Genomic DNA, 14557 nt, shown 5'->3' with positions numbered 1-14557 from the left:
AGCACAGGTTGCAAGGGTGCCTGAGAAAGCAAGCACATGATGGTTCGACTTCTCCAGTGGGCTGTGATGCCGGGCAGCGGCAACCATGGATGGACACGTGCCCACGTCACATGGACACTCGCCTCTACTCCTCACCACCTCTGTGGACATCGACATCCTTAATCAGCTGCTTCCTGGGAAGTTCTGAACCCTACACGACTCTAAGCTGGGACTTTAACTCATAAATTATTTCCCCCACAAGACAAAACAGGTCATCATTTCAGGAGAATGACATTTCTTCTCCTTGCCAAGTGTACACTGGACATAAGGGACCACCTTGGGCAATCCTCGGGAAACGTTTGTTGTGTAAGGTTACGCATTGGGCCCAGAGACAATTCACACAGTCATAATGGTGGTTTTTTGAACAATTTATGGGCTTTGGGCTTAAAAGTGTTTTCCAATCCCTGTGGAGCCCAGATTGCAAAAAGTTTGTTCCCTCCAGCCCTCATCAGCATCTGGCTTGGTCATGTCCGCTTCTTACAAGTGTTTTCTGGTCATTTTCATCTTAGAAATTGACCGCTCACCAGAAGGCAGTGGGTGATGACACACTCACAGGGCAGAAGTCTGCAGAGAAGTCTCTGGCTTGGAAAATCCAGAGACACAGCTCCCTTGAGGTGACTGGTGGTCCTGGATCCTAGCAAGTCCATTCCATGATCCCTTCTGGGAAGGTGTCAAGTTAGGGGCCTTCTGTAAGATACTTGGGGGTCCCTTCTATCCATAGGGAGAAGCCCCCTCCTCCTTGAAGACTGCAGCCACTATCAAATCTGAAACAAGTCTCCAAGACCAGACAATAGACATTCTCCTCCAGATACAAACCAAGAAGGTGGGCTCACTGCAGGGACCCCCGGAGCAGGAAAAGAGCGGCTCACTGCTTGGAAAAGCTCCACATGACCAACATTTTACCAGAGTCTAGCCAAGGCAAGCTTTTGTCCCCAGGGCAAGAATTTGGCAGCAGATCCGTTTGCTCTGCAAACATCTGGTGCAGGCTCTGAGCTGAGGTTGGGGTGCTGAGCTCTTTTCTGCTGGGGAGGCCCTCTTGCTCACTACCCTGCTCACTTTCTCGGGGCTGAAGCCTCTCACTGCCCCACTCACCTGCCCTTTGACAGCCAGATGGAGAGCTGTTGATTCCCCCAAGGAAGTGAGCCTATTTCTGGAGGACCTGTCTTTTATTTTTGGCAAGCGGGGGAAAGGAGGAATGAACTCTGACGTCATGGACTGCGTAGGACAGTGGGGTTGGAGGCCATCTGGAGCAGGTGCTGGCAGGACCCCTGGGAAAGGGAAGGAGGGCAGCTGGCTCATCAGATGGGGGTGTCCTGGGGTCAAAGACTCATGGTACAACGAGGTTAAGCTTTCCTGGAATTTCTGGCCCGTGAAGGATGAATGACGCTTCCTTGGCCTCCAGCTCCTCCGGTACTCTAGTTCAGCCCCATGGGTGCAGGACTCCTGGAGGAAGGTACCAAGCTCAAGGAGACCTGGCCATGCCCCGGCCTCTGTGTCCTCTGAGGGGCTGTACCACTAAACAGTCCTGGGGAGCTTCGGGGGCTGTGGGGGTCCTCTCACCCAAAAGTATGAGGGTACATGCAGTGACATTCAGATCTCTCTTCTGCCTCAGCTGCCTCCTGCTGTGTTTGGCCAGGGAGAGGTTGGAAGCCTCTTATCAGGCCCCAGATTCACTCTGCCCTGTCTAGAAGACAAGGACAGTGTTTTTCTAATTACAGGTGGTGAAACTGAGGGCCCCACGCAGTGACGGGACTTGGCCAGTGTCCCGCAGCAATTTCCCTGCCAGGCCTCAAGACCCGCTCACTGCCTGTTTAGTGTCTTCTCTGAGAAATTATGCAGCTGGAAGGGGGCCCCAGGATAAATAATTGCAGAGAAACAGCTGGGCGGCTCTGCAATCCTCCCCTCCGGTGTGCCTGAGAGCCCTCTCCTGCAGCCCTGGGGCCAGGAGGGGGCGCTGCTTCGCGGGGCTCCTCTTCCTCCCTCCTGGGGACCTAGGCCGGACAGTCCTATCTTAGCTGCTCCTTCCCCAGCCTCCCAGCAGCCCTTCCACACATCTTTCTCCCATCAGGCATCCTGACCAGGGCCCACTCTCATTTTCCATCGCATCCTGATTCCTGGCCAGACATCGCCTGTCCCAAGGAAGGGCCCCTCTCCAGTAGGTGTCAGAGTCACACCTTGCCCTTCTGGGAGGAGGGAAAGAATGAAGAGGGGCCCACAGAATGGGGTCCCACCCTTCAGAGGGCCAGAAGGGAGAAAATGGTCCCACCCATGCAACTCTCCGATGCTGAAGGCCCTTCATACCCCCAGCCTGCTGTGGCAGAGCTGATACCCTGGACTCGCCCATGCAACTCTCTGACACTGAAGGCTCTGCATGCTTCAGGCTGGCTCTGCCTCCCACTTCCTGCTCCCTCCCGCTTCACCCACATCTAGCCGACCCCCTTTCCCTTGCCTCATCTTCAGGCACCTCCAATAAGTTCACTCGCCCTTCCCACCCCCAAGAGCTCAGCAGGCTCCCCTCTCTCCATCACACCCCCTGCCTCCAGAACACCATCGACCTCAGAATTGCCTCTCCCTAGTCCGCCTCCTCTGGGCACCCCTGCCTGAAGCACGCCACCCTCCCGAGGTCTGGGCACATGGGGTTCTGCAGTCTCACCGGCCTCCCCTGCCCTCTGTGTTGCCCATTGTGAGGCCTCTCATTTGGTTTTTCTCAAACAGCACCCCTCTAGGCCTGACTCTAGTACATTCCACTGTTAGCCTGGTTTTCTATCGAGGTTTTCCTCTTCTCTTCCCTTCTCTTCCTATGTTTCCAGGCTCAGCACAGACTTTTCCTTCTCCAGGAAGCCCACCCTGCTAGTCCAGGCTGGAGGAGGAGCCCTCCTTAGGTGGCCTTAGCCTGAGCTGTCCCCTTCCCTGTCATTGTCCTTTTCAGCCTACAAAGCTCATGTCTGTCTGCTAGGGGGTTCTTCTCGGCTAGGATGGAACCCTGCAGGCTTCACGGATGCTCAGTAGATACCAGGAGATCAGCGAGATCAGTGAGAATGACAGGATTCCTTACGGAATTACTGCAGCCTTGGGGCCTTTTCTCCCTCTTTTGCCATTAGGAGGAAATTTAAAATTCAGCAGCAGTCAATAAAATGACTTGAATAGCTCATATTCAGCGGCTCAGTGAGTTCAACTTTCCCAGGCCATGCCCCTGGGGCCTGGGGCAGAAGAAGCAGACTTCGTAAGGGAAAAGCAGCAAGAAGGGGCCTGAGTTCCAAATCTAGGCTCAGTAGGAAGAGTGGGCGTCCTCTGCAGCTCCCCAGGCAAGGAAAGCAAAGAGAGAGGGGAAACCATCTCCAAGGCAGTTATGTGCTGATGGCACACCTCCCGGTGGCCCCTCCAGCCCAGGCCTCTGACTCTTACCCACCCTGCCTCCCAGGCCCCAGCTAAGCAGAAGCTGCTCCACAGCCTGCCCCTGGGGAAGCCTCCCTCTGCAGATGACCACCGCCCAGCGGTCAGGAGTGGCAGCTCACCAGATTTCCCTTCCAAAGACGGGAAGGTGAGTCCAGGGAATCGGCTCTGCCACAGTAGGTTGGGGGTGTCAGTTTTATTAATTTAGCCTCAAAGTTCAAACAGAGAGGAGACCTAGATAGTCAATCACCTGGACGCGAATGTGTCTAGGAACACAGAAGACAGGAAGGACCAGCCTAAGGATGTTCAGGCAGAAGGAAGTAGCCATAAACAGCAGAAGCTTCCCTTAATAAGGGGCTTTAGAGGATGTACTACTGGCCCCTGGAAACCAGCCCAGTGCTTGACTCTAGAGTCAGTCTGTGTGTCTCTGCCTGACTCTTTAAACAGGTATAAAGAAAGCAAGTGTCAGGGAAGTTCCAAATGGTAACATCCTTCTTTGCACAGCAGGCAAAAAGCAGAGGGAACTTTCACAGCCCACCTGGATACCCCTCCCTATTCTGCCTTCTAGTTCCTCTTCCTTTCTCCTCAAATGAAAGAGTGGTGCCATTCTATGGGTGTTAGCGTGGAGAGGAATTGGGGGGCTGCGTGGAGGTGGTGACTCAACTCACCAGAATCCACAGAAGGTGCCCTTTTGATGTCTGGATCTTCCTGGAGATCAGGAAACTTTGCTGCCCCAAACTGAGACCTCAGGTGTTAGCTGTTTCCTAAGCAAAGGGACCTGTGGAGTGGTTGCTCCAATGTTGTGAGTCAGGGTATGAGAGTGGGAAGGGGTAGCCTGAGAAAGGTGCCGACAGAGCAGACCATGATGCCGCCGCCTTAGCAGCTCTGGGACCAGGCTTACTACCACGGAGGGAAGAGGGAGGCTTGGAGGGAACCTGGTTCTCCAATTCCCTCTTCACTCCAGTTGCCTTCCTGCCTCAGGCACAGCTTCCTCTCGCTGGAAAAGCTCGTCTGGGCTACTATCTCCCCGGAATCGTCTTCACGCCTGGGGACAGCCACTGCACTCCTGCGGCAACATTTGTTCTCTCTCCAGCCTGCGTCCTGCTCAGCAGCAGGCGGTCATAGATTCCTGCACCTCACTCAATTTGGGGGATCTCGGTTCTCCGCCTCTGCGGCCCACACCGCAGTGCCCAAATGCCCACCACACTCCTTAGTGCCCAAGGGACCGAGAAGCCCAGTGCAAGGAGAGCAAGTTCGTGAGTGGTAGGGATATGTGGCCATGTCCCGAGAGCCACGGGGACCTCTCCACAGTCAAAAATGAGAAGTTGACCACCTGTCACGGCTGGCAGAGGCTGGACTGGGCCGCTGGCTAGGAAGCTCCCTCCGCAGCCTGTGAAAGTGCACAGGATACTGGAGAGGGCTTCCCCCAGCAGCAGATCCTCGCGTGGGTGCAGGCAAGGTCAGGTGCGCATTGTTCCCACAGAGGGAGTTCACCAGCGGAGTCAGATCCAGGGACGTTCTGTGTGGCCGAAACCGGCTGAACGTGAACCTAGAGCCATAACTGGCGAGCACACGATGCCGTCGAGCACACGCATGAGCATGAATATCTTGGTTCCGCGCTCGCAGTCCCCTCGTTCCCGCCTTGCTCTCAAACACTCAGGCTGGCGACACGCCTGCACTCTCCAGTGTGGAAGACTTGCGCTCCCCCCGCTGCGGCCCAGGCGAATCCTGCTCTCCCTGCGCCTCCCACCCCAGTCCTCCAACCCCATCCTCTGCCTCCCCAACTTAACGACGTCGCTGTGATCTGCGCTCCCGCCCTGACCAGCAGGTGAGAGGCGGAGCTGCAATGCCATCCTGCGGCTGTCAGGTGCCCAGGGAAGAGTTTGGCAACCAGCAGGCTGCGTGGATTTCGGGTAGCGCCAACTTTCTGCCTGTATGACTTTGGGCAAGTGACTTCATTCCTCAGAGCCTGTCTTTGCACCTGCAAAGAGGGCTACGTATCCCTTCCAGGTAGAGTGAGTGTGGTGAGGACCCAGCGGGTGCACAGGGCACCAGGCGCACCGATGCTCGGCAGGCCAGGGCGCGCGCTCGCTGCAAATGGAGTTCCCCTGTGCGCGCAGCTCTGCCGCTCCAAGTGCAGCCCGGAGCGAGCCCGCCGAGCCGCGGGATCCCTTCGGAGTGGGATAAGGGAGGGGAGCCCCCGCGGCCCCCTCCCGGCCCTCGGCGCGGCCGCGTGCGTGGTGTCATTGGCCCGGGCGGCCCGGTGGGCGGGAGGATGACATCAGCGGCAGGTTGGATTATAAAGGCGCGAGCAGAGTCACGGGCTCAGAGCGCACCCAGCCGGCGCCGCGCAGCACTGGGACCCTGCTCGCCCTGCAGCCCAGCCAGCCTACACCGCATCCGCCTGCTGGTCTGCCCGCCGACCTGCGCGCCCTTGCTGCCGCCTGTCTGCGCCCCTCGACCCCAGCGGCACCATGCATCTCTCCCAGCTGCTGGCCTGCGCCCTGCTGCTCACGCTGCTCTCACTCCGGCCCTCCGAAGCCAAGCCCGGGGCGCCGCCGAAGGTGGGTGCTGTCGTGCGGACGCCGAGCCTGGGAGAGGCGTGGGAGGCTGGGGGCTTGGAGAATGCGGCGCGCAGGACCCAGGAGAGAGGGAAGGCAGGCGGCTGTCTCCTCCGAGATGCGCGTGGGCGACAGCCGGGGAGCCCTCGAAGCGCGGACTCGGGGGTCCACTTCCCCAGCCTCTGGAGAACGTCGGCCCATGCGCAGCCTCCTGCCCCAGTGTGGCCTGCCCGGCGAGCAGCAAAGGGAGGGCAGGGGGCTTCCGGAGGGAGCGGCGAAGGCGGCCGCGTGGCAGGTGGATGCGGGGCCAAGCTGGCCGGCATCGGTGGGGGCGGCTCTGGGCTTGGGAGGGACACCCCGCGCCGGCGGGCGCGTGGGGCTGGAGCATCAGAGTCTCCCGTGCTGCAGCCCCGTGTCCCTTCACCTGCCCGCTCTTTCCTCCGACAGGTCCCGCGAACCCCGCCGGGAGAGGAGCTGGCCGAGCCGCAGGCTGCGGGCGGCGGTCAGAAGAAGGGCGACAAGGCTCCCGGGGGCGGGGGCGCCAACCTCAAGGGCGACCGGTCGCGACTGCTCCGGGACCTGCGCGTGGACACCAAGTCGCGGGCAGCGTGGGCCCGCCTTCTGCAAGAGCACCCCAACGCGCGCAAATACAAAGGAGCCAACAAGAAGGGCTTGTCCAAGGGCTGCTTCGGCCTCAAGCTGGACCGAATCGGCTCCATGAGCGGCCTGGGATGTTAGTGCGGCGCCCCCTGGCGGCGGTGAGTACGGCCCACCGGGCGCCCAGCCCCAGCCCGGCCCGGGACCGCCCGCCGCCCAGCCGGCCTTCGGAGGCGCGCGAGCCGGCTTTGCTCAAGTTGTGCTAGCCGTTTGCCAGCCGCCCCCTTTATTATCCCACTTTACAGACAAAGAAAGCGAAGGATAAAGTGATCGGGGAACTTTGGCAAGGTCAGAAACGGCTCAGCCTGGTTGAACCCACCCGGCTTCTTCTGGAGAAGCACAAACAGGCTTGGTGGTGTCTCACCCACCCCTGAACCGTAGCTGAACTAGCAGCGTTGGCCCCGATTGGCCAACTGGTGGGGGAATTGAGAGGAGATCACGGGTTTGTGGGAGCAGAGAAGGAAGGTTACACCCACAAGTCCAGGGGACATCGATCATCTGCTGGCCACCATGCCCCCTGCAGTGAAAGTAGCCCTCTGTTGGCACTGTCAGGGCGCCCTTCTGCCTGGGACACTCCGATTCCTGTCCCTTCTCTAAACCCAGGCAGTGGGCAAACTGGTCTGTCCAGGGTCCTGAGGCAGCTGCAGCCCGGTAGCTTCAGGGGTGAATCTCAGTGCTTGTGGCACTATTTCAGGGAATAGGAAAGACACTAAAGTAAATATTTTTTGCCCCAACCTCGAACTCAACACGTCCCAGAGTCCCTCACCAACCCTGTCCCGACCCAACCGGTGCTCTGGGCTCCGTTTCTGGTGTGGGGTCTCACCCCGCACTAGGGCTGGAAACCTCTGCCCTACCGCCACCCCCTGCCGGGTGCCGCATGGTGGTAATTTACTGCTGCAGAGAGCCTCACCTCTCCTCTTTCCCTCCTCTCTATTCCTGCCGCCTGCCCGTGCCCACTGAATAACATCCCAGCCTCTGACATTGACAGTCATGTGCGTTAGGATCAGGCTCACCTGGCTTTCTCGCTTTCTTGCCTCCAGCTCAGCAGCTGCCACTGCCTGTCCCACACCTTGACTGTCCCATCCCAGGCCACGGGCAAGCTGCTGTCTCCTCCCCAGAAACCCTTGTCAGTGTCGGGTCTTCCCCCGGAGGGAAACAAGAGCGCCTGTCCAGCACAGTCTCTTTTTTACAGTACAGAACACTTTTTCACAGTTTGTGAACCCATTCACCTCTCCATATTGAACAGCTTAAGGGCAAAGTGCTGGCCTAAGGCACTCTAGGACCCACTGTACCCCAACACACTCTTAGAAATATTTGTCAATGACCAGAGAAACCAGCACACCCTAGCCCATGGGCACTCCCACCTGCTGGAGGTTTTAACCAGTGCCCTTCCTCTCTTTGCAGCCAGACCTCACTTGGCTGTGGGCTTCTCCCCAGTTCTGCAAAGGCTGTAGTAGTCTGTGATCTTGGCTCTCCCCTGCCCAGGGAGAAGAACGATTCTGACACTTGGGGACCAGCCTTCAGTAGCTACCCTTGGAATGCCTTTGCTCTCTTCTCTCCTGTCTAAACAACAAAGAGATGGAGTCTGAGGCCTCAAATTTTCAGTTTGATTTAAGCATCAAGTTCAAACTTTAGAATCTGAACAAATGTTAGTGACTCTTCCATTGGTTTGCACCTGGAATGTGCATCCCCACAGGGGCCTTGTTCTTGGGCCTGGCTGTCTGTGATCACCAAGTGATGGCCAAACGGGTGGTGAAAGATGCTGTGTAGTAGGAATCCACATTGCTAAGAATTCTCGACCCCTTTGATCAGGGGGGTTCAATAATCTCCTACCAGCTCTCTTAGCATAGATGAACACTTACCGTCAACACCCTCAACACCAGCTTACACCCAACACCAGCTGTTTTATTATTATTTGGGAAGGGCGGTGTGGATTTATTATTTGGATTTTTTTAAATGAAAAATAAAAACCCCACCCTCACTGCCCCCCATTCCCAGTGAGAGAGCAGAACATCATTCCTGCAGGCTCCTGGTGACGATGCCCAGGATATATCACTGGGCGTAAAGAGAAAGACAGCTTAGATTTTTCACATTAATGAAAAGTCTTTGAGGTTGTGGCCGTTTCTCCACGCAGGGGGTGACCTGGGCTCTAAGCCACCGTAATGATGGTGGCTGATGGTTCTAGGTGTTGATTGTAAAATGCTAATGACAGAGACTGGGTGTGGGTGAAACCTGAATGAACACTTTGCCCCTGGGGCCCAGCAACATCACAGACAGCTGTCATCTGTGTAAACTCACGGCAGAGCCAGAGAAGGGAGTGGGGGAGGGTTCATCAAGCCATTCTGGCCCAGGTCCCCTCTGTGCATGCTGTCCTTTGGGAGGGCACTGAATGCCCCAGAAGGCCACCTTCCTTGGGCCCTGGGGCACCCACACACCCATTAGCAGGGAGTTTACCCTGACAACGCTCAACCCAGAGCCCATGCATTTCCCCAAAGCTGGTGTGAGACACCATTTCCTCTGCTCCTAAAGGAGACCCGGACCCAGACCCTTTCCTCTGCACAACCAGCTAGGGAAGGAGGTGCTGTTTACTGGGTGGCGGCTGTGACCCAGACACTGCCGATGCCCAATCCGAGGCTCCCTGTTGAATCTGAAAACCAGCCCTGGGAGGTGGCTATTATCCTATTTTATGGGTGAACGCTCCCAGCTATCCAGGGTCATCCAGGGAGTCAACGTCAGAGTAGAGATTTGAACCCAGGATTCCTGATCCTGAGACGTCTCTCTTCTGCTTCCATCCATGGTCACTCAGACACACGAATCCCGGGCGAGCACTGACTGAGGGTTTGCATTGTAGCAAAAAAGGGATGGGAGATTTTCCATTCTCTTCCTCTCACTGTGCCTCCCTGAATGCCAAGGGCAAGGCCTGTGGTTAGACTGGGGGAAGAAGGAGGGCTGCAGACACGCTGGTTCCACCTGTACTGGGGCAGCAAAGCAGAAGGGGCCTGGGGAGTGCGCAGTGGGAGGCCCCTCCCCTCTGCAGGAAGGCCTGGTGGGAGGGGGGTGGTGGAGGTGGGGAGACATCCCTCAAGCTGCTGGGGGAAGGGGAGGAAAGGTTCTACAACCACCCTGCCTGCTAGGATTTCTCAGCTAAGGGGCCAGAACTGAGTGTCCCGTGTTCGCTCTGTGTTTCAGGATTGGGAACTGGCTCCGTTGTGCTGAGGTCATCTTTGGTCATCAGCCTCCAGCATCTGGAAACACCTCCAACGCAATGTGGCTTTTACATTTCTTTCTTTCTTTCTCTTTTTTTCCTGGTACTGGGAATACACAACACCAGCTGTTTTATTATTATTTGGGGAGGGGGTTGTGATTTTATTGTTTTTTTAAATGAAAAATAAAAAGTTATATATTATATATATATTATATACGTGAAACACACACACCTACACCGACTTGATGACAAGGGACAGTTTTTAAGAGACTGACAGAACCAGCTGTAAAACATTGCTGTTTGTAAATTCATGTCATGCATAAATGTATTTATGTTGTAAAGCTATTTATATTGTTTATAAAGAGATATTTATAAAAATTTTATTTATGTAACTAAATGAAAGAAGTCAATCATTGTAATGTTTTTGTCCTAACTAGTTAAAAAAATGTAAAAAAAAAAAAAAAGTCATTCCATGAATATCTTGAAAACTGTCTTTATTTACTTGTTGCCTGTATTTTTTAGGACTTAGGCTGAGAAAGAGGGAGAATGTGAAGAAAAGGCATTGCCTCCAAATAGATCTGACAGGCAGATTCCCAATTCTGGATTTATCTGTGTCAGAATCCCCTGGAGGGCTTGCTAAAAATACAGATTCCTGCCTCCTCCACCCTCTGATCTACCGAATCTGATAGGACTGGCTGTGTAAGTTTCGTCCCAAGTGATTCTGACCAGCTCAGCCAGGTCAGGAAGCTCTGCTCAAACACCTGACTGCTAGAAAGTCAGATGTTATGAATTAAATTAATAACGGCCAGGCGTGGTGGCTCACACCTGTAATCCCAGCACTTTGGGAGGCCAAAGTGGGTGGATCATCTGAGGTCAGGAGTTCAAGACCAGCCTGGCCAATATGGTGAAACCCCATCTCTACTAAAATTGCCGGGCGTGGTGGCAGGTGCCTGTAATCCCAGCTATTCGGGAGGCTGAGGCAGGAGAATTGCTTGAACCCAGGAGGCAGAGGTTGCAGTGAGCCAAGATCGCAGACTGCACCCCAATCCTGGGCAACAGAGTGAGACTCCGTCTCAAAAAAAAATTAATTTTGAATTCAGCTGACTTAGGGTCCTGTAAATTCTACTCCATCTTCGGCTGTTAGTGGAAGAAATAGCTGCTAACTCCCTCTCTGTTTGGGGGAGATTTAGAAGGCTTCTGCGTATCTTGCAGAATTGGCCAGGTCACCTTACAAATCTCAGCAACTCTGTTTTCTAGACTTGCTCACAAAGCCTAGGATGGGTAGTTTGTGCCTCATAATGAATGCCATGGTCAGCTGGGAGCCGAGACCTTGGAGAGAAGGCAAAGGCGTTATCAAATTTCATATCTGTAGTGTGCTGCGCTTTGTGGGAGGGTTGTGGGTTTTCTTTTCACTTGAAGCCACTAACAATTACATTTCCTATGCCCCATGGAGCTATGAGGGTGGAATTATGAATATAATTTAGAATTCATGAATATAATTTAGATTAGAATCTCTTCTCCTAAAACCAGCAGGAAACTTTGAAATAATTCCGAGGTACTCTCACTACGTGCTTGGTTGGATGACAGCCCTGTGCAGCCTTCCCCGTCATCTGTCCCCTGTTAGGGGAAGGTTGGGACATACCCTCTTGGGCCAGTAACATCAGTGGATCGGGGGCACTCTGCTCAGGGGAATTGGGAGCAGTGTTGCCCTGTGCTCATGGGTCCACAGGCACCGAGAGGAGTTCCAGAGGAAAACTGTCACTGGGGAGGTAGCCAGTGGCACCTGGTCTTTCTGTGGGTGTTTGAGCCCTGGGACCTTTATTCCAGGTAGCCCTCCAGCAGCAACCTCTCAAGTGTGTGAGTAGCCAACACAGTGACATTGCCCAGGTGAGAAATCCCCTTTTAGACATGTTCCTGGCTGGGCACGGTGGCCACACCTGTAATCCCAACAGTTTGAGAAGCCGAGGCAGACAGATCACTTGAGCCCAGGAGTTTGAGACCAGTCAGGGCAACTTAGCAAGACCCCCATCTTTACAAAAAAATAAAAAAATAGCTGGGCATGGTGGTGCCCACTTCTAGTCCCAGCTACTCGGGGGAAGGCTGAGGTAGGAGGATTGCTTGTGCCCCAGAGGTCAAGGCTGCAGTGAGCTGTGATCACCCCTGTACACTCCAACCTAGGCAACAGAGTGAGACTGTCACACACACACACACACACGCAACAGAAAGAAAAGACATGTTCCAGCTTCTACGACTTCCCTCAAAAGTTCTCTCAACTTCCACAGGTGCCCCAGAGGACATTTCCAGTCCCCCTTCCTTGGGGACACCTGTGGAAGCCACCCAGAGCATGGCTACCTTCCTCTGTCCCACTCCCACCTGCGTGGCTGGAAGATCATGGGCCCGCATCACTGACGCTGAGGGCTCCAGCACCCGAGCCTCGCCAGTGAGTGCCCCAGCTCCTTGTGCTGTCTGCAGACCCCTTACAGACCAGGGAGGGAGCAGGGGGTGGCAGAAGTTGACACTGCCAGCTTTGCTGGTGGCAAGGCAGGCACATCTTCTCAAGGCCCAGAGGCAGAAGGGATGGTGAATTCTGGGATCTAGGGAACCCCCACTAGAAGCTCAAGGGTTTTCCCTGTGGACAGTGCCTGGGCTGCCAGTATTCTGGGCCAGTAAGGCCTCTCAGGCCCAAGCTACACATGCCGTCCTCCTAAGTGCTCTTGTCCTGCGTATTTGCCTGTAAACAAAAAGCACGGCCCTCCGCTGTCAAGGCCAGCCCCTCCGCCTGTCGCTTTAGGATACAGCCATACAGTCAGTCCTCCCCTTTTACATCCAGACCTGAAGTCCTGCAACTGCTTCCTCAGCAGCAACTGGAATATGTTGTCCCAGCCAGGGATTTCCTCAGGAAAGCCCAGAAGGATTGACAAATATTCAATAACTAACGGGAAGTGTTTTGACACCTCCAGAGATGCCCAGGTGCTGTTACCTGAGAGCTTCCAGCCTTGGGCCTCTGTCCTGGCCTCCTTCCTCTCGGGGAGCCTCTAATACCCAAGCTGCCTGGAGCACTTGTGGCTTCTTTCCCACCTGAGGTGACAACAGCCAGGGCCAGCTTAGAGAAACAGCACCCAGGCGGGGCTCGCTGGAGTCCCGGTCCTCTCAAAACGGCCATCTCTGCAGTGCGGAAAGACTCTCTTGATCGCCTCTTGGCCTTTTAGCTAAGACCAATTGTAGAAGAGTTCCTGGGAAACGCCACGGGGCTGGGCAGGCCAGAGCACAGCAGACGCAAAGAGAGTTTCGGGGGCTGGAGGGCCTCATTGCCTTTCCAGCAGCGCAGCCACTGGGGGAGTCAGGGGGCCCACGGGGAGGAGTTGCCGGGCATGCCTGGTCCCTGGTGTCGCAGCTATTGACATGTGGAAACCCTGGCCCAGCAGCGCTGGGAAGCCTACCTTGGGCCCCCACACACGCCTGGAGGAAAGGCCCAGTCTGTCAAGCTCATCTGAGGACATCACGTTGAGAGGCAGCGCCCATGGGGCAGAGGTGGTGCACCTGCCACGGAGGTGGTGTGGGCCCTGGCGAGGTGGGGCGGTATCACCAGGCCTACAGCAAGTGGTCTGGGAGCCTGCCTTCCCTGCCAAACAAGCAAGAGGGCCTCCCCTGACAGTCACGACCTGCAAGGGTGGTGGGAGATAGGGCTCTGCATGGGTGAGGTGCCCTAGGGGTGATCAGAGAAGCCTCAATATCCAGACCCCATTGGTGCCTTAGGAAGAGCCCTTAGCCTAGTCGGGAGAGTGGTAGGGGGAGGCTGAGCAGCCCCAACCCTCAGTTGTGGGGGGTAAGTGGGGAGGAAGCATCAGTGACGGGCCCATTAGAAATGGGATTTGAGGCCGGGCATGGTGGCTCATGCCTATAATCCCAGCATGTTGGAAGGCCGCGGTAGGCGGATCACTTGAGGCCAGGAGTTCAAGACCAGCCTGGGCAACAGGGCAAAACCCCATCTCTACAAAAAATACAAAAATTAGTTGGACAGGGTGGGGCCCACCTGTAGTCCCAGCTACTTGGGAGGCTGAGGTGGGAAGATCACCTGAGCCCAGATTGCACCACTGCACTCCAGCCTGAGTGACAGTGAAACCTTGCCTCAAAAAAAAAAAAAAAAAAAACACAAAACAAAAACCGAGATTTGACTCCGATGGTTCACATGAAGAGCTTTAAGGAAGTGACAATTTCCGGAGTCGGGGGGCAGCTGAGAGGGAGGTGCCCAATGGAAAGCCAGTTTCTTCCCTGGGGCCGAAGGGAGGGAGCCGTCCTCAGAGCTGAGCTGGGTGAGGTGTCGTCTGGCAGGAGCTGTGCCATGGGGCAGGAGCTCCTGCAGGGATGTGGAATGAGAAAGACCTCGGCTTCTTTCTCCCCTCCCTTCCAGCCTCCTGCTGGTGTGTCCAATTGGCTAGAACCCAAGCAGCAAGTGGGAGGGGCCAGGGCAGGTTGTGACCCCCCAGCACAGGAGCGCCTTGGTTGAAGTGTCGGCCAGCAACTCCCTACTCACAGGGATAAGGCCAGGCAGCAGGGCAGGGGCGGATACCACCTCTCTAGAGGCAATTTCTTATCTTGGTTGCAGAAGACAAAACTGACCACATCAGAAGTGTGGGCGCAGCGTGACTAGCAGGTCTGATCCTGGGAGTGACCTCACATTTATAGCTGTAATGGGCTTTCC

At 55.6% G+C, this 14557-nt stretch overlaps 1 protein-coding gene across 1 annotated transcript; it reads left to right on the top strand.

Moving 5' to 3' along the window:
- Positions 1-5747: 5747 nt before the first annotated feature.
- Positions 5748-10056, top strand: NPPC (natriuretic peptide C). The gene is made up of 3 exons (XM_002812985.6): positions 5748-5996; positions 6441-6751; positions 9840-10056. The coding sequence occupies exons 1-2, from the start codon at positions 5907-5909 to the stop codon at positions 6729-6731; spliced, it is 381 nt and encodes a 126-aa protein (XP_002813031.1). The 5' UTR covers positions 5748-5906; the 3' UTR covers positions 6732-6751; positions 9840-10056.
- The last annotated feature ends 4501 nt before the right edge of the window (positions 10057-14557 follow it).

Source organism: Pongo abelii, chromosome 11, assembly GCF_028885655.2.
Source record: "Pongo abelii isolate AG06213 chromosome 11, NHGRI_mPonAbe1-v2.0_pri, whole genome shotgun sequence".
Taxonomy (NCBI): domain Eukaryota; kingdom Metazoa; phylum Chordata; class Mammalia; order Primates; family Hominidae; genus Pongo; species Pongo abelii.
Note: the sequence above shows the minus strand (reverse complement) of the source record. Positions and strands in the feature narration are given on the sequence as shown.

Coding starts and splice junctions, on each gene's coding strand:
- NPPC (XM_002812985.6), top strand. CDS start 5,907: ATGCATCTCTCCCAGCTGCTGGCCTGCGCCCTGCTGCTCACGCTGCTC. Junction 5,997..6,440: donor AGCCCGGGGCGCCGCCGAAG/GTGGGTGCTGTC, acceptor TTCCTCCGACAG/GTCCCGCGAACCCCGCCGGG.